General features: G+C 38.3%; 1 protein-coding gene across 1 annotated transcript in view; it reads left to right on the top strand.

The window, feature by feature from the left end:
* LURAP1L (leucine rich adaptor protein 1 like) overlaps window positions 1-17238 on the top strand; it is a 49903-nt gene extending 32665 nt beyond the window's left edge. Inside the window, exon 2 of the mRNA XM_041763518.1 lies at window positions 16489-17238. Within this exon, the coding sequence (XP_041619452.1) occupies window positions 16489-16863 (375 nt within the window). The 3' untranslated portion in view covers window positions 16864-17238. The remainder of the gene's footprint in view (window positions 1-16488) is intronic.
* Window positions 17239-21843: the final 4605 nt, after the last annotated feature.

Genomic DNA, 21843 nt, shown 5'->3' with positions numbered 1-21843 from the left:
AGGCAATTGCCCAGGGGCCCCTGTAGAGACCCCCATGATTAACTTGGGTATAAAAGACATCTCATTTTTTTCCCTTTGAATTTAGGTTCCTATTTGGAGAAGACAAAATTAAAAGGGTTAAAGTTTTATTAGAATAAATAATTTGATTAAAACACTATCATACATGCCTAGAAACAATAAATGGTTATAGTGTGGAATAAGAATACAACACAATTCTAAGTAACTGCCTTGCTTTTTGGATCAAGCATGTGCCAAAGTCAACACAAAGCACAGAAATTTTTCAGATTAGATAAGGAATCTCTACTATCTGGGCAGATTACACAGAATAACCTTTTCCTATTTCTTGGTGAAAGCAAACTAAATTCTTCCATACTAATTTTTCATTCCAACAGAGGGGAAAAAAAAAAAAAAGAACAAAACTAGTTCTAGCTTTGCATTAATATGTTTAGCAGTAACTTATTCACAAGTTCTTTCAAAATTTATCTTCAATCCATTCAAAACTCAGCAAAGTTTACCAACATTTTTATACATTTTACTGCTTTTCAGAATCATTCTTTGTAGATGATATATATAATTCCTACCAAAAAAAGAGGTTATTATTTTGTATTTTTTACCTCAGTTTTCTATATCAAGGTAAGTTCTGTCCTTTATTATCTTCTTTCACATTCTGGAACAAACAATTTTGACAACAAAAATATTGTCTTCTTTGAAAAACAAAACCACATTTTATAGTTCTTTGCCATGATTATTCCTAGTGTAGTCTCAACCATACATATAAGCCATAATTTCTTTTTTTTTTTTAAGATTTATTTATTTATTTATTCATGATAGATGTAGAGAGAGGAGGAGAGAGGCAGAGACACAGGAGGACGGGGAAGCAGGCTCCACACCAGGAGCCCGACACGGGACTCGATCCCGGGACTCCAGGATCGCGCCCTGGGCCAAAGGCAGGCGCCAAACCGCTGAGCCACCCAGGCATCCCCTAAGCCATAATTTCTAATCAAATTTAGTAATCTTTCAGAGAAAAACGAGAGTAATCACTACCTGCCATATATAAGCATTTTAGCAGACCAGCAAAAGCTTACATAACTACATTATAAAATCTCCACAGCAAAAAACATAAACTTTCACAACTTTGTAAGATTGCAAAATTAATATGTTCATTAAAATGACCCCCAAATACAGCCACTTTATTGTTGTTAAAATAAAAAGCAGATATTCATAACAATTGGTGACCTATCTTTCAATATTCTGTCTTCCTTACAAATTACATAGATATTAATATTTTTGTTAATTTGATTTAATATTAGTCTAAGTTCTAAAATTAGTAAATTATATTGCAAATTATTTTCAAGTTGACACAGAAGGAACATAATTACAGTTGAATTAAAAATATTAAGAATTCTAGGGGTGCCTGGGTGGCTTAGTCAGTTAAAGGTCCAACTCTTGATTTTGGTTTAGGTCATTTCAAGGTTGTGAGATTGAGCCCCACATCAGGCTCTACATTGGGCATGGAACCTGCATAAGATTCGCTCTCTCCTTCCTCTGCTTCTTCCTTGCCCCCTTGTGTGCACACATGCACGCGCTCTCTCTCTCTCTCTCAAAAAAATAAGAATTCTAATCCAATATAGAAAATATACAGTATTTTCTTAATCATAATATATGGAAGAAACATTAACATCTCATTAATAAACAAGTACAACAGATTTAGGAAATTATTCTTAACCTAGTCTCTTTGACTAGGAAATAATTCAAATCTTAAAAAAATAGAATAAAATTACAGTTGACCTTTGAACCACACAGGTTTGAACTGTTTGAACTGCAGAGGTCCATTTAATAGGCAGATTTTTTACAGTACATTACTGTAAATGTATTTTGTCTTCCTTATGATATTCCTAATAACATTTTCTTTTCTCTAGCTGACCCTATTCTAAGAATACAGTATATAATCATATATAAAATATGTGTGAATTGTGTTACCAATAAGGTTTCTGCTCAATAGTAGGCTATGCATAGTTAAGTTTTTGGAAAGTCAAAATGTATCCATGAATTTCTAACTGTGTAGGAGTCAGCACCCCAAAACTCCCTCACATTTCAGGGGTCAACTATATATGTTTATTCTCCATACTGACAAAAGCAAGGAAACAACATTTAGCTATTTGTAACCTAAAATTACCAAACCAATTAATGTCTAAAGACATTGAAGATGTCTAAAGATTCACTTGGATTCTGCTATAAACATGTTTCTGAGTTAGCATTATCTATGAAGAATGTTTTTGTTTTCTCCCTTAAAAAGATCAGTACATTCAGTGTATCAGAGTTCATTTTAGTTCCCTGAAATTCTGGGAATATTAAATTTTTGCAAGTATTTATTAGCCTCTATATTTAGAAAAGTCTCCTTTTTTTTAAGGGACTTTAAAATTATCAATATACTCTAGAAATTGGAAAATATGTTCTTATCAATGAGCAGTAAAAGGTTTTTCTTAGTTAAATGCACAACTTGCCACTGGCCTGGAAACTTCAATTCTACCAATTCAGGCACAGAGCACTTTTTAGAAAACACAAAACACACATTCCCAAAGAGATCTTTCTATTCAGTGGAAATGGAATACCTTCCACATGCATTTGAGCACACCAACAGACAAACAATATAGACCAACTAACCATTTTCTGTGTTGTCTGTCATCCAACAGGGAATGGATTCACATCATTCTAACAGAGATCACCTAGTGATGCCATCATGGAACCGATTGCCCATTATTACCACCCCAAATGGGGAATAGCTTATAGATCATGTGACCTTGACAGACCCAGTGGTTCAGTACCCACCAGTACCAAAATTGGTTGTTTGCACCCATTTTACACATGAGGATTCAGTATCCAGTTGTGGAAATGGACGTGACTTAAACAAAACACATAACTATTGGCTAAGAATTTGAAACAACAGCAACAACAAAGCAAACAAACCAGAACAAAAAGTACCAAATCACGATGCCCAAGTGGCTCAGTCAGTTAATGTCTGCCTTCTGCTCAGGTCATGATCCCAAGGTCCTGGGACTGAGTCCTGCATCAGGTTCTCTGCTCAGCGGGGAACCTGTTTCTCCCTCTCCCTCTACCTGCTGCTCTGCGTGCTTGTGCTGTCTATCAAATAAATAAATAAAATATATATTTTTTAAAGTACCAAATGAGAAGAAGAAAATAGAGTCAGAAAAGGTAAAGTTGTATCACTATTTTGACTGATTCTAGAGGACTGTAGTCAACTGGGCAACTTCGTTTAACAGGTTCTAGCAGGTAAGCCACTTGGCATTTCTATGGTAAGCTCCAAATCTCAAAGCATAATTTTCAAGAAATTTTAAACATATCTCTCATGTAAACATAGAGGGAGGCACATGTTAAAGATTTATTTAGCTCATTTAATGTGAGAGCCAGCAAAAACCAGCAATTATGGGAATGGTTTATCAATTTTCTCATTAAAGACATATGAAATCATTTTGTTAAGCCAGAGACAAATTGTTTAATGTCCAGTAGGACAATAAAACTATAACCTTTGAATTTTTTTCAACTGGAGAGAAATCATTTTCATGTCTTCCAGACACAAATCTGTAAGTCAGCTAATAAGTTTATGAGTCTTGGCCAAAGTAGTAGCAAATAGTAGGTCATACATGGTATATCCCCATAAATAATTAAATAAAGCTTTGGCTATGATTCAGCGTATCCTTAAAGAGCCATTCAAACTGTTTATATAATCTTCAAGCTTACTGACTCTTTCCTTAGCTATGTCCAGTCTACTGATAAATTCATCAAAGGCATTCTTAGGTTGCAGTGTTTTTAATTTATAGCATTTCCCTTTGATTCTTTCTTCAAATTTTCATTTCTCTGCTTACATTACCCACCTGTTCTTGCATGTTATCCCCTTTTTCTCAGCAGACCCCTTAGCATATTGTCATTGTTATTTTAAATTCCCAGTCTAATAATTTCAAAACCTGTAGCATATCTGAGTCTGATTCTGATACTCTCTTTGTCTCTTCAGACTTTGTTTTTGCTTTTTAGCATGCCTTGTAATTCTTTGTTGAAAGCTGAATATGATATAGAGGAACTGGCATAGGTAGGCCTTTAGTGTGAGGTTTTATATTTATCTGACTAGGAGTTAGACGGTTTATTGTTTGCTGTAGCAGTCGCTGTCAGAGACTAAAATTTCCTTTAGTGTCTTTGTTTCTGTCCATTCTGTTATCTTTGTGTTTTCCTGGAGACTCCTGAAGTAGAGTCTGAGGCCTGCGACACTTTTAGCTGAAATTCCTCTGTTAGTATCCAGGAGCCATATTGACATGGTGGTAAGTTGTGAGGAAAGAGTCCATGATTAGGTGAGTTGAGTGTTGGTTAGGGTCTGGTAAACGCCCAGTACGTTAGACTCTGATAAAATGTTTCCCTTGAGGGTGGGTCTTGTTAAGAAGAAGAAGAGGGCTCTGGGCATATCTCCGAATGGTAACTTGTCCCCTCTCCCTGCCAGAAGCATAGCAGAGAGTGAGAACCTGGTGGGGCTCCTGGAGGTGACATTCATGAACACGTGGGGTTAATCTAAAACTGGGCCTTTTGGAACTCTCAATCTAACCTACACTGAACCTCTAGCAATTCATCAATTAGAGTTTCAAGTATTTCTACTGATATCAGCTCCATCTTGGGCCTTCTGATTCCAGACTTATGATCTTAGTAAGCCATGAGTCTCTGTAACTACCTGTTTATCTCCCAGGGGCAGCAGTTTGCCCTGTGATGAATGTTCTCTGTTCTCTGATGAATCTAAGAAGAGTTGTTGATTTAGTTTGTTCATCTTTTTTCTTATTATAAACATAGGAGTGATAATTTTCAAGCACTTTACATGTCAGACTGGGGTCATAATGAGAATAATAAACAGCTTCTATCACATATTTATTGTAATAATGATACTGAATTTATTAGACAAATTAATTTGTAAAGCCATGGCACACAGAAAACATTCAATAAATGGCAGATGTGCCTAATAATATTCTTAAAGCTAATGAAACAAAATAAATGAGATAAATCACTAGACAAGACAGTCGATATATTATCAGCAAATGTTGAAATGTGGCAAGTGTTTCTCACTGGCTACTCTTCAGGGTGTGAGATCACTGCTCTAACTAGTGTCATCTGGAAAGTCCCACCCAAACTTTCCCAAATGAAAATAGTCAGTGTTTAGGCATCATATACAAAACAAAAGCAATCTTCAGCATCATTAAATGAAACATTTCAAACATTACCAAATTGTCAACATTAACATTGTAAAAATGAATGATGACAATAAAATGCCAGTATCTCAGTTATGTTTCCTACGTGAAAGGACCTTTCTACAGAGGATCCTTTCTTTTTTTTTTTTCTTTTAAAGATTTTATTTATTTATTTGAGACAAAGAGAACACAAGTTGGGGGAGGGGGCAGAGGGAGAGGGAGAGGGAGAGGCAGGCTCCCCGTTGAGCAGAGAGCCTGACATGATGTGGGGCTGGATCCCAGGACTCTGGGATCATAACCAAAGCTGAAGACAGAGGCTTAACTGACTGAGCCACCCAGGTACCCCCAAAAGACCCTTTCTAAAGAAAATGAATTAACACGTGAAAAACAAATCTGGTTTATAGAAGGCACTGAATAAATGTGACTCTAATCCCTACCCTAAATCTCCTCCCTACTTTCCCTTAGGGAGACCAAATTAAAGGGAATTCTTCCATTTAAGTGGAGAATTATGAAAAACCATATTACAATTTGGTAGATTCCTTAGTATTGAAAATTCAGTGATGTCAGCTTCATTAATCTTTTACTGTATTCTAAACTCTTAAAATTATATCTGAATGTTATTATCTTAGTTGATTATTTTATCATTGTATACCCTACTTTTTATGATCTTCATGTTATAGGGAATATATTTACAAGTAACCTCCACTGAAAGCATCATATGTCAGATACCAGAGATATCATCCATTGTTACTCCTTCAAAGCAATAAATCACCTTTCTTATGGGAAACAGGTTGTCCTATGGGAGATGCAGATGGCCCTCTCTTGAACATCTTAACTTCCTTGAACATTTTCTGTCTCCATCAATAACATTTAACTACTTTTTAAACTTTTTTTTTCAAACCATAAAACGTGAATCAGTAGAGTACCATTCCATGGATACTGTTTCCAGCATCTATTACCTGAAATCATCCACAAGTAGAAAGATCCTTAGGCTCTTGCTACTCAAAAGTCCATATCCCAACAGCACTGGTGCATTAGTTGTTCATGCTGAATAACAAATGCCCTAAAACTTAGCAATGTAAACAGCAGACCTGTTTTATGTCACAGCTTCTATGAGTCAGAAGCCTGGGCATGGATTAACTGAGTGTCTCTGGCTCAGGCTCTCTTCACAAGCCTGCAATCAACACATTGGCTGGGGATGTGGTCATCTCCAGGCTCAGCTCTGGGATGGTTTGCTTCCAACTTCATTCATATAGCCAGTAGCAGTTGGCAGGCCTCGGCCTTGCTAGCTATTGTGCAGGGATATCAGTTCGTATCATGTAGATCTCACAACAGGACAGTTCACAGCCTGGCAGCTGGCTCTCCTCAGAACGAGTGGTAGACTATACCCATGAGAGAAACCACTGTCTTCTTGTAACCTTTTCTCAGAAGAGACATCCCATCATGTTTGCTGTATTCCGTTCTCTAGACACAAGTTCCTAGGCCTAGTGCGCACTCACGGGCAGGCAACTACACACGCATATAGATACCAGCAGGGGCTTCCTGGGAGATCTCTGAGAGGCTGCCAGGTTCCCCTGGCATCCGCGGGGGACATGTTCGAAATGCAAGGTCAAGGAACTAGTGAACAGAATCTGAATTTTAACAAGACTCTGAGGTGATCCATATGCATGTGAAGGTGGAGAAGCCCTGCTCTAGGGAGGGCACGTGCTCTCTATTCTGTCACAGACGCTGCTTCCTCGCCTAACGTTACTTACCAGCTGATGCTACTTCTCGTGGAGTGCAAAGATCAGTTTTCCTCATGACTCTGTTCTCCCCTCCCTGCGAAGAGGAAAAAAGTGAAGGTTACTAAAATACTACTGTGCCACAGACAGATTGGAAAGAGAGTTGGGAGCCTGAGGAAGAAATGGGGCATAAGGACTGTGATGAACAGATTGAATACCAGCATCAAGAAATCCCTGATAGATAAGATTAGGCATCTGGGTGAGGATGGATGTCTGAAACCAAGTAAAAAAGAAGAAAAAAAAAATCCACAGTCCTATTTCCCCAAGCCCCTTAATCGCATTGCTGAATAACTGCTTTAAAAATGCTGTTTATAATGGTGGCCCATTACTACTTGATTCAGCTTGGTTCTGCATGGTTCTCTTTATCAAGATAGAGAAGTGTGCAGCATATTTTGGAAATATAACTACTAAAAATTAGAATATAAAAATGCAAATGCTTAAATGAGTTTTAGATATCTCAATCCCCTTTCCAAGTATATTTCATGTCTCAGTAATGCTTAAATAATAATCTATTCGGGGCACCTGACTGGCACATTTGGTTAAGCATCAGTCTCTTGGTTTTGGCTCAGATCTTGATCTCAGGGTCATGAAATCAAGCCCTGCATGGGGCTCTGCACTCAGTACTGCATCTGCTTGAGTTTTTCTCTCCCTCTGCCTCTGCTTCTCCTTGCCATGCTCTCTCTCACTCTCTTAAATAAATAAATGTTTTTTAAAAATAATAATCTACTTCAATATTTGAAATCTTTCCATGGAAAACACTTTTTTATAACTTTGGTATAAATATTTAAATTTCCCTCAAATTATATTTAGTGGAAAGGACAAAATTACATTGAGTTTTTAGTCCTATATAGAAAAATAAAAGCCTTTAGGGAAGAAATCAAACTCTCTAATCTACTTATCACAAAATGCAGTAGGTCAGGTAAAGCCTTTACTCTTTCTGTACCTTTAATTCAGTAGCAAAAACATCTCTGCCTCTCTTTGTGTGTCTCTCATGAGCAAATAAATAAAAATCTTTAAAAAAAACCTTGTAACTATTCAAGGTGATGAATGATAACTAAACTTACTGTGGTAGTTATTTCACAATATGTACATATCTGATCATCATGTTGTATACCTAAACCTAACACAATGTTATATGTCAATTATATCTCAAAACACCTTAAATTATACATAGAGACCTACAAATTAAGAAGTTATATGAAAAACAAAGGTTATAAATGCTCAAAATTCATCACTTTTTAATTATTTTAGTATATTTTGCTATTAATAGTTTTCTTGAGGTTATTTAAAATATTTACTGTATCTCTAGGGTGACACTATTACATAGTTCTGTACTACTGAGCATCTCTTCTCAACCTTATTTAGTGGCATCACAATGGTAGCTTGAAATTAGCCATGGTTGGAGTATTTACAGCACAGAAATTAGAAAACACTATAAATCAGAACTTGATTTTCATTTTGTTGACTGTCTTAAGACAATGATGGAGAAAATATTAATATTGCAGATTAAATTTAAAAAGTGTGTTATGTGATGCCTGGGTGACTCAGTTGGTTAAGCATCTGCCTTCAGCTCAGGTCATGATACCTGGGTCTTGGGATAGAACCCTGACTGGGGCTCCCTGCTCAATGGGGAGCGTGCTTCTTCCCCTACCTCTGCCGCTCCCCTTGCTTGTACTCTGTCTCTGTCAAATAAATAAGATCCTTAAAAAAACAAAACCCAAAACAGAAATAAAAGTATGTCATGTCCTTAGCTATTACATTATTGACAGCATAAAAAAAAATGGGAAATATTCTTCATGCATTAAAAAAACTGTTGTCCAAGTCAGGAAAAATGCTCACATCACTAACAGACCTGTAAGGTTCTGACCTAACTAGTGCTAAAGCACACAACTAGTGCTGAAGCAGAAATAGGCTTCAGTTTAATAAGTGTAATTTGTATTAGGATGAGAAATTGTTTAACAGTAAATCGCATAGATAAATGACAAAAAATTATTAAGAGTAGATTGGGGTCAACTCTTTGTTAAATTATGGTTGAACTACAACTATAGGTTGCTGCACATATAAGAATTCAGCAAAAATGAGGGCACTTGGCTCAGTTGGTTAAGAGTTTGACCCTTGATTTCTGCTTAGGTCATAGTCTCAGGGTATGGGATCAAGCCCCAAGCTGGGCTCCACGTTCAGCAGGAAGCCTGCTTGAGATTTTCTCTCTCTCCCTCTCCCTCTCCCCCTGTGCTTTCTCTCTCTCTCTCTCAAATAAATAAATCTTTTTTAAAAGGGAATTCAGCAAAAAAACGAACAAAGAGCATTCTCTGAGAATCAATGAGTTATGTAAAGTTTATAATAAAAGGTAACATATTTTAGTATTATTTGTAAAGGGTGTGCTATACATTTGTTATATCAGCATGATTCCTATTGCATGTTTGTGTGTGTGTGTGTGTGTGTGTGTATGTATGTGTATAGTTTTCCCAGGAAACCAGTTAAACATTTATCAGCACTCCACCCCACATCCTCCTTGCTTCCCAGAGTAAGCACAGCCACTACATATCCCAGAGGAGCACATCATCATATCCTCATCTTCCATGTAAAAATCCTATTTTAAGTTCTAAATTGGAAAATTTCACATGCAGAAAGAATATTCATTATGACTTAGTGAGACACTTCTTGTCTGGTCTTTGTTCTATCCATGTGAGCTGCTCTGCTAGAAATGTCTGAAGTTCATGTTTTTGTGCGATCATCTCAAATGAATTTCTTTCTACTCAGGTAATTTATAGTCTCTTCCATTGGCCAAAATGACACTTTGCATACACATATTGAAAGCACTCGGGGAAACGGTTTTCACAACATTAGAGTATGAACAAGAAATTGATACCACAGGTCTCTGAGCACCCATTGGTCTGATACCTGATGGGTTGGGACTGAAAAGCTCCCTGGTCATAATTTGGTGATCAGAAGATTCATCAGCAGAAACTGTGCAGAACTCCTAAGCAGGCCTGGTGGCAGGAATGTATGTCTACGATTCAGGGGAGTCACATGTGCCCCTTTCAAATAAACCAGAGGCAGCTTTCTCATTTATCAGGACATCAGTTAGCTGTGCTGATGACCACGTTTTTATGTATGTAGCTTAGTCTTGGGAGAAATTACTCTTCTATCCATAAGGTTTAGGGAAAAGAGGGAACCGTTCTAGTTATTGTTCAGTTCCACATAGAAACAACACAAATAAAGACAAAGCTGACATAAAAATGGGATCCTCTGCTGCCCAATTAGGAAGAAATTTTGTTGTAAATTTTGAACTGCCTGAGAAAACAGAGGAAAGCTCTGGCCAAACAGCACTGGTAAAGGGCCACAGGCTTTTCTCCTGAAGCATTTGAAACCAAAAGCAGCAGGCGGAGTTGTACATTGTTGTACAATGTCTTCTCGGGCTGCAAAGGGACAATGATACCCTTACGGATCCTCTGAGAATACGGTTAGAGTGCTTTATAAAGAAAGCTATTAATAAAACTGCTGGAAAATTTCAGGATGGGTAGGCAGAAAATCTTCTGTGATCATCATGTTGAGGATGTGGTGAATTTGGAGAGGGAGCAAATTTGGACTTGATTACAAAACACCCAAATGCAAAAATAATATTCCAAGCATAGTTATAGCAGCCTTTTAATAAGGTATAAACAGATGCTGGTAATTTTTTTGGTAAGTTTGGAAATATAAATATGGCTAGAAAAAAAGGCCTTCCACCAATTACAAATCTGAAAAATTTGTTCCTCTGAATGAGGAACTAGGCTTAGAGCCTCACGTTAAAAGGCAAATCTAATCTGTTTTCCTTGCTTCGTGTACATGATTATTGATTTATAAAGTAGTCTTTCTCCCTTCTGATTCATATTACAGCTTGCTGGACATTCAGGATTTAGGTCATGGCTATTGTGGATTTTACATTGGAAGTATATAACTAGGAGATGGCCTGCTTTTATCTGACTAGTCGATTCTCTTAAACCAAAGGATGAAAATAGTGAAGGCGAGGTTGATGAGAGATAGGAGTACATGGTACTGTCCAAGCCTCCCATATGACTAGCTAGAGCGAACACTGTCCCTATTTGGAAGATACATTCCACAGCTCATGTATACATTTCAGTTAATAAGTAGGCATATGGAAGATGATCTATATGTTTATCCTGCAGCAGAACACATGTAAGATTTTTATTTAAACCCAAATAGCAGGAACCAAAATCACTATTACCATACAATTTCTGATAAGGAGATTCAAATTCACAAAGAGCTCAAACTGTTGGCTTTGGCCATGAGTTTTTACGAGCTAAAACTTTTGCTGGAGCTGTTGAGTAGCAAAATTGATTATTCGGTCTCCTCCATAGCCCACATTGTTTTCTCAAAGCAGAAACAATTTAGTAATCAAATGGTCACAGGCATGACAAAACAATTGGAGACTATTTCAAAATGGAGGGAAATCCCAGAACGATCTGATCTGCAGATTCTTTGTATCCAATAACATTTAAATAAATCCTCAACATGAAAAGCAGACAGAAGTGATAGGTGGTCCCTCAGTCCAATTAAATCCTCAAAACTGGGAGAACAGATTGCTTTACCACCGCCACTGAGTCCTCTAGCTCACTGGAGCTGAAAATACAACCGCATCCTTTGTCTTCATGGATACAGAGGCTGAGGTCCCATGTGCCCAGCCTGCTTGCCCAAAGGTCGCATAGGTAGACAGTGACAGTGGCAGACCAGAACCCTGTACCTTGTTCCTCACTCAGCACCACAAAAGAAGTTGACTTGTTTAGCAACTCCCTGATAAACTGAGTATTATCAAACCACCCTCTCTCCTTCTTGGATTCCATTATGCTAGTTTAAAACGTTCGTCTTCTTTCAGTGTAAAAATGATAGCCAGGAAGAAAACACAGATCTGGGAAAGTTTATTTTGAAGAATATTTGCTCTTTCAGGACCCCTCATCTTAAGTTCTGCACTACTTGTTCACTACTGTCCAAAAATGATATAAAATTTCAGCATTCACCCAGTGTGGAGACTGTTATAATCCTAAAGCAGGAGAGACTTCTGTTAAGTATGAAGGTGAACCACACTGCAATACTGCAAAGACCAGAGTGAGGCCTGGGGGCAGTGGAGAAAAAGAGAGAAGGACATTCCCATCTCTTTGCATCAATGGGTGCAAATCTTTTTCTTTCTTTCTTTCTTTCTTTCTTTCTTTCTTTCTTTCTTTCTTCTTTCTTTCTTTCTTTCTTTCTTTCTTTCTTTCTCTTTCTTTCTTTCTTTCTTTTCTTTTTCTTTCTTTCTTTCTTTCTTTCTTTCTTTCTTTCTTTCTTTCATAAATGCCCTATTTGTTTGTTCCCTTTGATTAACTCATTTCATCAGTTGTTTACAGAACACTGTGCCTGTGCTATGTTAGGACCAGGAACAGTTATCACCTGGGAACAAACAGACTAATGTTTGGAGTATGAGTCACACCTTGAAGCCCATTTCCTTTCAGAGATACTATCTCAATAATCTGTACATTCGAGCTAGGAATACCAGTTTTCTTGTGCCAGTTACTCAGTGTTTGAATCCTGTGAATGAATCAGAATGGGGTTGCATGCTGGGAATGCTTCAGTACTGAAGGCTCTTTCCAGAAACTGCCTCTCTCCTTCCTCTCAAGTCACCTATCACTGATCCAAAGGAGGGGTGTTCTTGACAGAAGGTGCAATCTGTAACAATCATTCCGCCTTTGAATAAATATGAATTGAGCATCTAGTATGTGCCAAGCACTTTTACAGGTCATGGGCCCAGAGTGGTGAACAGAATAAACCACTTCCCCTGCATTCTGTGGTGCTCACCTGCTCATGAGATATGCAAAAAATACACCCACAAGAAGTGGGATGCTTTTGACTAGCCATACATATTGGAAAGGGAACAAAAAACCCAGAAATGTAGAATTGAACTGGGCATGGAGACTGGATACCACCATGGATTAGGAAGGGGTTCTCCAAGTAGGAGAACTTAAATCCAGACCATGACAAGGGCCTCCCAGCTTTCTATATCTTTGGAGTCACCGGACCTGATAAGACCTCCGGTGAAAGAACCGACAGCTTCCTACCAACCGGGCAGGCCTTGGTCTCCTTCATAGGTGGCCAGACTTCATAAAGACTGATGTGAGGAAAGGCGGAGCAGCTACCAGAGACAGAAGCAACACTGTGGTTTAGTTCTGCGGTGGATTGCTCAGACTTTCAAGGATCATTGGCAAGAGGGCAACCCCACCTTAGTTCCAGGAGAAGGTGGTGTGAGGCAGCCCGGAGCTCCAGGTGATGGACGGGCAGCCTGGGAACCGGCGGGCCCGGTGCTCCCACGGTTGCCAGCTGTTTGCTCTCTCACCAGGAGGACAGAGTTAGAAGTTGAATCTGTAATCATTAGCAGCCAGATCAACGTGTTCTAACCGAGTTCTAACTGACTCGCTTTCGTCATTTTTCTCCCCCAGCAGTGGTTCAATGGCCTGTGAATGTTTGCCTTCAGAAGAAAAAGATTTTTTTTTAAATAAATCATCTCATGGTCAAAGGGAGCTTTTGTTACTTCACCGTCTATTCCTCTGCTATTCCTCTGATTTTCATTGTTCAATAAAATTGAAAAATTTATATTTGATGTGGCCACTGTGTAACTCAGACCAGAACGGCTGGAGAAAAAAAAAATTGTCTTGAGTATGTTTTAACCCCAGAGTGACACAGTTGTTGGGAGTGTGTGTTATTACCGCCCGGCGGGGGGGGGGGGGCTGAACTTTCACAAATCTAAAATTATGCCAATAAATAAATAAATAAATAAATAAATAAATAAATTTATTTATTTATTTATTTATTTATTTATGTCAGTCTCTAAAAAAATAAATAAATAAAAAATTACAAAAATTTTGATGCTTAGGTCAGACCTCAAGAAATGGAAGTATTGCAAGCCATTTCTTACGTGGGGCAGCAAAGGAGGCAGAATCAGCACGTAATGCTGATGGAAGGAAGGAGACTTCAGGAAGGGGGGATTTGGGCAGCCCTGGTGGCTCAGCGGTTTAACACTGCCTTGGGCCCAGGGCCTGATCCTAGACACCCAGGATCGAGTCCCACATCAGGCTCCCTGCATGGAGCCTGCTTCTCCCTCTGCCTGTGTCTCTGCCTCTCTTTGTGTGTCTCTTATGAATAAATAAATAAAATCTTAAGAAAAAAAAAAAGAAGGAAGGGGGGATTTGAGGAGGAATTGAGCAAGCATTCCAATAGCATTCCAATTGAGGAGACTAACAGGGAACACACCCACGGCTGGGCACGGACCAGAACACTGTCATGCGACAGGGCGGGGACGTGAACGAATGCAGCTGTGGCTCGTTTGGGCGCTGACGGGAAACGGTTGCACTCGTGTCGCACCACGCCGACAATGGGCACAGCCTGTTTTATCAGCTACAGATGTCTAACCGGGGAATTTTGTAAGACTTTGGCTCGTATTGATTTCCTAGGCTCCTCAGTGGACCTCAACAGATTGTTGGTTTATAAATATTTGTTGTATTCCAGGGAGCCTGAACAGTATGTTGATGGCTCCCAGGGTGTGGGGGGGAACTTGAACATGAAGACTGCCAGAAAGCCTCCTTCCTCCATGCAGCATCCCTGCGAGGTCACCGATACAGCAGTGTCACAGAAATACTACGACAAACAGGAAAATATCTCAAAACTTAATAAGTTAATGTTCCTCTGCACACGGACACCTCAGACACAAATCATTTTCACAGTTTCCATGTGTATAGTTCATTTTGTGGGCTTTTCTCAGAGAATTTAAGGAAGCCACTCAAGTCATTTTGTGTGATAGCCTAGCAAGATGAAGAGTTTTAAAATTGTACCTTATGCTTTTAAAAATAATTATATGTACATAATCTGAAATCTTACATCTTTGAAGTCATTGGTAGAAATTCCATCTTCTCCTAATATTTGTTCATCACATTCACTCAGCCTGAAGTTCACCTTTGGTTATGGATTAACTCCTAACCAGGAAATATTTTTATAATATGAATGCATACATTTGAAGACAATAGGCTCTTTCTTCCTTAAGGCTTGAGTCACTCATGACTGAATGCCTTTAATAATTCTAGAAACCTACAAATCTGAATTAGTCTTGGATCTTAAAGAAAGAATTAGCAAGGACCAGCCTCTTGGGTTAAAGACGCCAACTAAAAAAAAAGAAGTATAAAGAAAAGAAAAAGGAAATCTACTTCAAACCATAGTGAATGTGACCTCTGGTGGCCAAATGTAGCCCTGACTCCCAGTCCAGGTGCAAGAATCTCTATAGGAGCCACATCACTTAGAGCAAGAAGAGGGACAATCATGAGAGTTCTTGCAGCCTACCTCTCTGCTTTCATAGAACCACCATACTCTTGATGTTAGCAGCTGTTCCCATTTAACTGTAAGACCCACAAAGAAATTCCGCTTTGTGCTATGAGGATAGATTTCTTTGAAGTAATTTAGAAGTATCAGGAGGATGACACACCTAGAAGTCACCTAGGGAAGTTCTAGAACTTTCTCAGTTTCATATACCAATTTTGACTGGGGCTTCCCCTGACATATCTGAGGCAAATAATCAGATCTATAGAAGACATCTGCATGCTTCATCTTGTAAAGTAGAATAGCCTTGTGTATTGGCATTCTTTTGGATTCAAGGAATATTAATTTGGTTCTTAAAAGGAAAAGCAGACCTCTTCCATACTCTTTTCTGTAGATCTCAGTTTCTTCACCTTTGTACAATGGGGATAAAAATAATACCTGTGGTCCAGGGTTGCTACAGTGTAATGAAGGTTGGAGTTTGCATAATGATGTCTGGTACATCATAACGCAAAAAGTAGGACCTGGGCACCTGGGTGGCTCGGTGGTTGGGTGTCTGCCTTCAGCTAGGAGGCATGATCCCGGGTCTGGGAATCGAGTCCCACATCGGGCTCCCTGCATGGAGCCTGCTTCTCCCTCTGTCTATGTCTCTGCCTCTCTCTCTGTGGCTCTCATGAATAAATAAAATCTTAAAAAAAAAGTAGGGCCTACTAAAATAATGATGATTCCTTAATTTTTGTACATTTCTCTTCTTCCCACCTCACAACATTTACATACACATTCCCAAGTAAACGTGGATAAACTATTAATTTGGCCAGAAAGAATGTGTTTCTTGGCAGAGAACCTGACATTCAGTATGGTATTTCCAGGCAGCTGAGTTAGGGTCAGGGATGCAGTGGGAGTTTCACTGTCCCCTTTTGAGCCTGATGCACTTGGCAGGAAGTGAGTTATTTGATTATCACTTTTGCCATTGGCTAGCAGTTTTCAAAAGATCCTGAGATCAAGTAAATTTACATTTTATTCTGCGAATTTAAAGTTATGGCCTACAGGAAGACAGAATCCAAATGAAATTTGAGTCTTTCAAAAATCTAAAATAACTGGCATGTCTTTTCCTCTCTTTGCTTTCCCCACAGGTTAACCTCAGAGCCACAGATGTCAGACTCATGCGCCAGTTACTTGTTATCAATGAGAGCATTGAGTCCATCAAGTGGATGATTGAAGAGAAAGCCACCATTACCAGCCGAGGCAGCAGTCTCAGTGGCAGCCTGTGCAGTTTATTGGAGAGTCAGAGCACCTCCTTACGTGGCAGCTACAATAGCCTACATGATGGCAGTGATGGGCTGGATGGCATCTCTGTGGGGAGCTTTCTGGACACTTTGGCAGATGATGTCCCAGGCCATCAGACCCCATCAGACTTGGACCAATTCAGTGACAGCTCCATAATAGAGGACTCACAAGCCTTGCACAAGCACCCCAAATTGGATTCTGAATACTACTGCTTTGGCTAATGACCCAGTTTTTTGCATGGGATTGGTGTGCAATTAACTTGTATTTATCCTTCTCCGCTGCTATATTTTTGGTGTGATTTTTTTTTTATATGACAACCTTTTCAAAAGAAGCTTATTTTGAAACTGCTTGATGATAATTCTGTTGCTCCTAATATTTCTCATCTGGACTGATTTATCTTTCTCTCTTACATCTCTATTTTTATTTATTACAATGATTTTTCTCCCTTCTTTTACAGTGGCACAAATAAAGTAGGGGGGAAAAGAATAAGCAATAATAATGTTTTTGCTTTTGTTTTCAGAGCAAGGGGTCAGGGATTATAAAAAAAAAAAATCTTTGCTAAATTTTACAATAAACCAAAGTCTGATAACAGTTAATTTTGTGGTTTGTATTCTTAAATGATTCAAAGTTTTACTTTCTGGGAAGATGCTGAGGTTTATTATGGTTTGTATAGTAGGTTGAGCAAAATAGTTGCAACAAAGTTAGGCATTATTTCTGGGCAAAAATTTCCTGGTATAGTCAACAATGCTGCTGGTCACACACTTCCACATGACATTATTTGGAAGCCAAAGCTATATGCAATCTGCTCACTTTAACTTTAAGTTCATACTTTAGATCATGCTTTAGATTATACTTTTGTCATTAGTGATTCTAACTCAAATTATATAGGCTTAGTTGTATGATAATATATATGATTCTTACAAATTTCAAAGAATAATTGAGATTAGGTATATGAAGGTGCTTAGAAGTAAAGGTCTCCTACGTTGCATTTTGAGATTTTGTAATTTATATGTCGATGTTTACAATTCTGATATGATATATAAACATATAAATGCATATGTATGGATGTATGGATGATGGATGGATGAGAGTGGAAAGTAGAATCACCAGTCATTTATGAAGTCTGTTATGATATCCTTTCATCCTGGAGTAGATAAATAATCTCTTAGTTTTCTGAAATGACAGCTGAAAATATTTTTTAGAACATCTGAAAATATAACTAATGTGTAAACATTTTCATTTTGATGTGATATAATTAATCCTCCACACTTCCTTTACCTTGATGATTCCTAGTGAATGAATCTATTGAGATTTCAAACTGTTCTTTGTGAATGATATATGTTTCTGCACTAAACACTTTATAACATGAATCAGAAAAATCTTCCTATTTATAACTGAAAAATGTCTACGCTCAAGAAATGGTTTCCCCAAAATTTCCTTTGTTAATATATACCTGTTACACTCTTGTCAAATGTATTGTTTGTTTCCAGAGCATATGTTATTCAATTTCCAATTAAAATCTACAGGGTCTATATTTTACACTAGTCTTCTTTCATTAATTGCCTGCTTTAATCCTCATCACAACAATCTCATGATTAGAGGATTGTCTCCCTTATCTTTTTGAGGAAACTGAGGCACATGCAGTGTAGGTAGGTAGCTGGATCAAGTCTCCCCTCAAGTGTCAAAACTGGGATTTGAACTTGAGTCTGTCTTATCCATAACAATAACACTCAATAGCCCGCTTGGTACCTATTGAAGTTAATATAGATAAAAAAGCAAATGTAAGTCCATACCAAAAAAAAAAAAAGACCAATATTTTCCTTACAGTGAGAACCCACATTTCCCAGTACTGAGCTTTCCAAGCCCTTTCCTGAGTTCACATGTCTAGAGTCAGTTTTGTGCCTAGAGGTGAAGTGGGGAGTTGGCCACTTGCCAACTGTCACTAATATATTTTCCCCTTTGTACTTATTTTTACTTTCAAGTTGGTAAAGGCTGGTTGGTTGGCTATTGTGTTTAGTTTTAATCTAGAATTAAACTGGCATTTTTTAGCATAGACTGTTGACCACATTAAAATCTGAGGCTGCATTATGACCAACCAGAGAAAACATCCATAGAACTAAGACTGATGAATTTCAAGCAGAGGATAATGAAATATGTTACCATATGTCTACAGCATGGCAAGGAGAACATCCTCAGTAAGAGGGAAGTGGGCAGACAGCAGGGTATAAGAGGCACCAAGGGAAAATTCTCACTGTATCAAAACCCTACATTTGCCTAGAACAAGCCAGGTATCTGAACAATGATTTCTGTCCTCAGATCACAGTTGTAGGTTGTAAATTCAATGTGGCAAATTTCTTTCACACCCTCTCTTTCCTAATCATCTTCCCTTGCTATATGCCAATCCCTTGCCAACTATAACTGTCCCATTTGTAAGAAGGAAATGAAAAAACAGGAGAGTGTAATATGGGAGAAGCCTGTGGAATAGTTTTCACTTATATATTGTATTTTAAGGTATCTCTAATGAACATTGGCAGAATACTTGAGAATTTTTTGGCTTTATGAGTTTCAATAGTTTATGTGCTTTATAGTTATTCTTATTTATCTTTTTTTCAAAATATATCAAATGCGAAGTCTATGATTTAGATGTTAGAGCCATATATAAGCTAATAATGTTTTGATAGTGATTTTACTAAGAGGAGAGGAATATACAGTTTATAAAACACTAACCTGACCAACTTAGAAATCTTAATTAAACTTCAAAAAACTCCAATAATCATACTACCAGTTAGCCCCAAATCACATAACATAAAGATTTAAGTATTTGTCAACATTTAGAAATAAAATAAGGATTTTCTGCTTTTGGGTAAATTGTAAAGGCACTTGGAGCTCCATAAATATCTTCATCAGGCATTTGTATCTCCAACTCTATCAAAACACAATCACCTCCATCATGTCAAAAAAATGGCTATTTTCAGGTCCTCCTTTCTTAAAAGTTTGTCTTCATTTGGCTTCCAGGACATCATTCTGTCTTGGATCCTATCATTCTCCACTTGCCTGCTTGTTAGCACACTCTGTTGCTGGTTTCTCTTCACATTTCTAATCTCCAATAAGAATATCCCTTTGCTCAACTCTGGTACCACTTCACTTCTAAAATGGCTCCCCTGGGGATTTCATCCAGTTCCACGGCTTTAAATAATATCCACGTGCTGATTCCCAAGAGTATATCTCCTGCCCCCATTTCTCCCGTGAACTTCCAGTCTCCCCATGTTTATCTGGCCCCACAGCATTTTGACTTAATGTTTGATGAGCATCAATCAAAACATATATAAAACTGAAAGTTTGTCCTTGTAGTCAAATCCAGTTCAGTAAATGGTGCCCCCACCCACCAGAATGCTCAGCCTAATCCAAGAAAGATAATTTGCTTTCTTTCTCTCACACCATCCATCATGCAAATCATACAAGCCCCATCTTAAAAATGTGTCCAGAATAAGCTACAAATTCTTACCCCTACTACTGCTACCAGACTAATCCAGGTCACCATCATTTCTACCTGGGACTTTTCCAGTAGCCCTGTCATGTCTTCTTGCTTCGTCCATTAGCCTTTCTAGAGTTAGTATTCAACATAGCAACCAGATTAGTCTTTCGAGATATAAGTCAGATATTTGCCAGTTTCTGTTCCAACACGATAATGTACCTCCACCTCCAAGTATAATTCAAATCTTTCCCCCAGACTACAAAACCCCATGCATTCTGTCACCAATCTGCCTGACTCCATCTTAAAAAAAAAAAAAACAAAAAAAAAAACAAAAAAAAACAAAAAAACTTTTTTTTTTTTAGATTTTATTTATTCATTCATGAGAGAATACCCGTCTCTCTCTGAGAGAAAGAGAGAGAGAGGCAGAGACACCGGCAGAGGGAGAAGCAGGCCACACGCAGGGAGCCCAATGTGGGACTCGATCCCGGGTCTCCAGGATCAGGCCCTGGGCTGAAGGTGGGCTCTCAACCGCTGAGCCACCTGGGGATCCTCCTGCCTGACTCCATCTTATACCATTCACTCCCTCTTTCATTGTAAGCCTCATTTGCATCCTTATTACTCCTTAAAAATCTCAAAATTCAAGCATATTCCCAGCTCAGAGTTTTGCACATATCATTTCATCTTTCTAAAATATTCTTCTCCCAAATACTCATAAGTCCTGATTCCCCAGTTCTTTTGGGTCTTTAGTCAAATGACACCCTGTCTGAGAGGACTTCTTCCATAGCACATTCTGTCTCTATCCTGGTCTATTTTTCTTCATATCATCACCTAATATATATCTTTGGTGTGTACTTTCTGCTTCCCCACACTAGAATGTAAGGTCTATCAGAACAAGAATTGTGTTTTGTTCACTGCCATATCTCCTAGCACCTAGAAGAGTGTCTGTCACACAGCTGATACCAAATACATTTTTCTTGATTAAGTCAATTATTAAACATTTGCTGATTGCCTTCTAGGTGCCAGGCAATGCCTATGCTAGATTCTGATGATGCAGAAAGGAGGAAGGTATGAATTCTATTCCCAAGGATAAAAAACATTTTTATAGTATGTTTCTTTGGTAGAAAAAGTAATGCTCCACCCTCCTAAAGATGTCCATGTCCTAATCCTTGAAACGTGTGAATGCCTTACATGGTAAAAGGGACTTTGCAGATGTAATTTAGTTAAGCATCTCGAGATGGAAAAATGACCCTAGATTATCTGGGTGGACCCAATGTAATTATAAGAGTTCTTATAAGAGGGGCACCTGGGTGGTTCAGTGGTTGAGTGTCTGCCTTCGGCTCAGGGCGTGATCCCCGGGTCCTGGAATTGAGTCCTGCATCACGCTCCCCACAGGGAGCCTGCTTCTCCCTCTGCCTCTCTCTGTGTCTCTCATGAATAGATAAAATCTTTAAAAAAGAAAAAGAGTGAGTTCTTATAAGAATGAGGCGCTAGTGTCAAAGGGAAAGGTATGTATATGTTATACTTCTAGCTGTGAAAATAGAAGAGCCATGAGAAAAGAAGTCTTGCACTTCTCAAAGCTGAAAAAGACAAAAGAATAGATAGCCCCTAGAGGTCCTTTGACATCTTAGCCAAGTAAGACCTTTTTTGAATGTCTGATCTCCAGAGTTGTAAGATAGTGATTAGTGTTTTAAGCCACCAAGTTTGCAATTATTTGTTAATGGAACAA

The sequence above is a fragment of the Vulpes lagopus genome, chromosome 7 (assembly GCF_018345385.1).
Source record: "Vulpes lagopus strain Blue_001 chromosome 7, ASM1834538v1, whole genome shotgun sequence".
NCBI lineage: Eukaryota > Metazoa > Chordata > Mammalia > Carnivora > Canidae > Vulpes > Vulpes lagopus.
The sequence above is the reverse complement of the archived record's forward strand: the minus strand, read 5'-3'. Positions and strand labels throughout refer to the sequence as shown.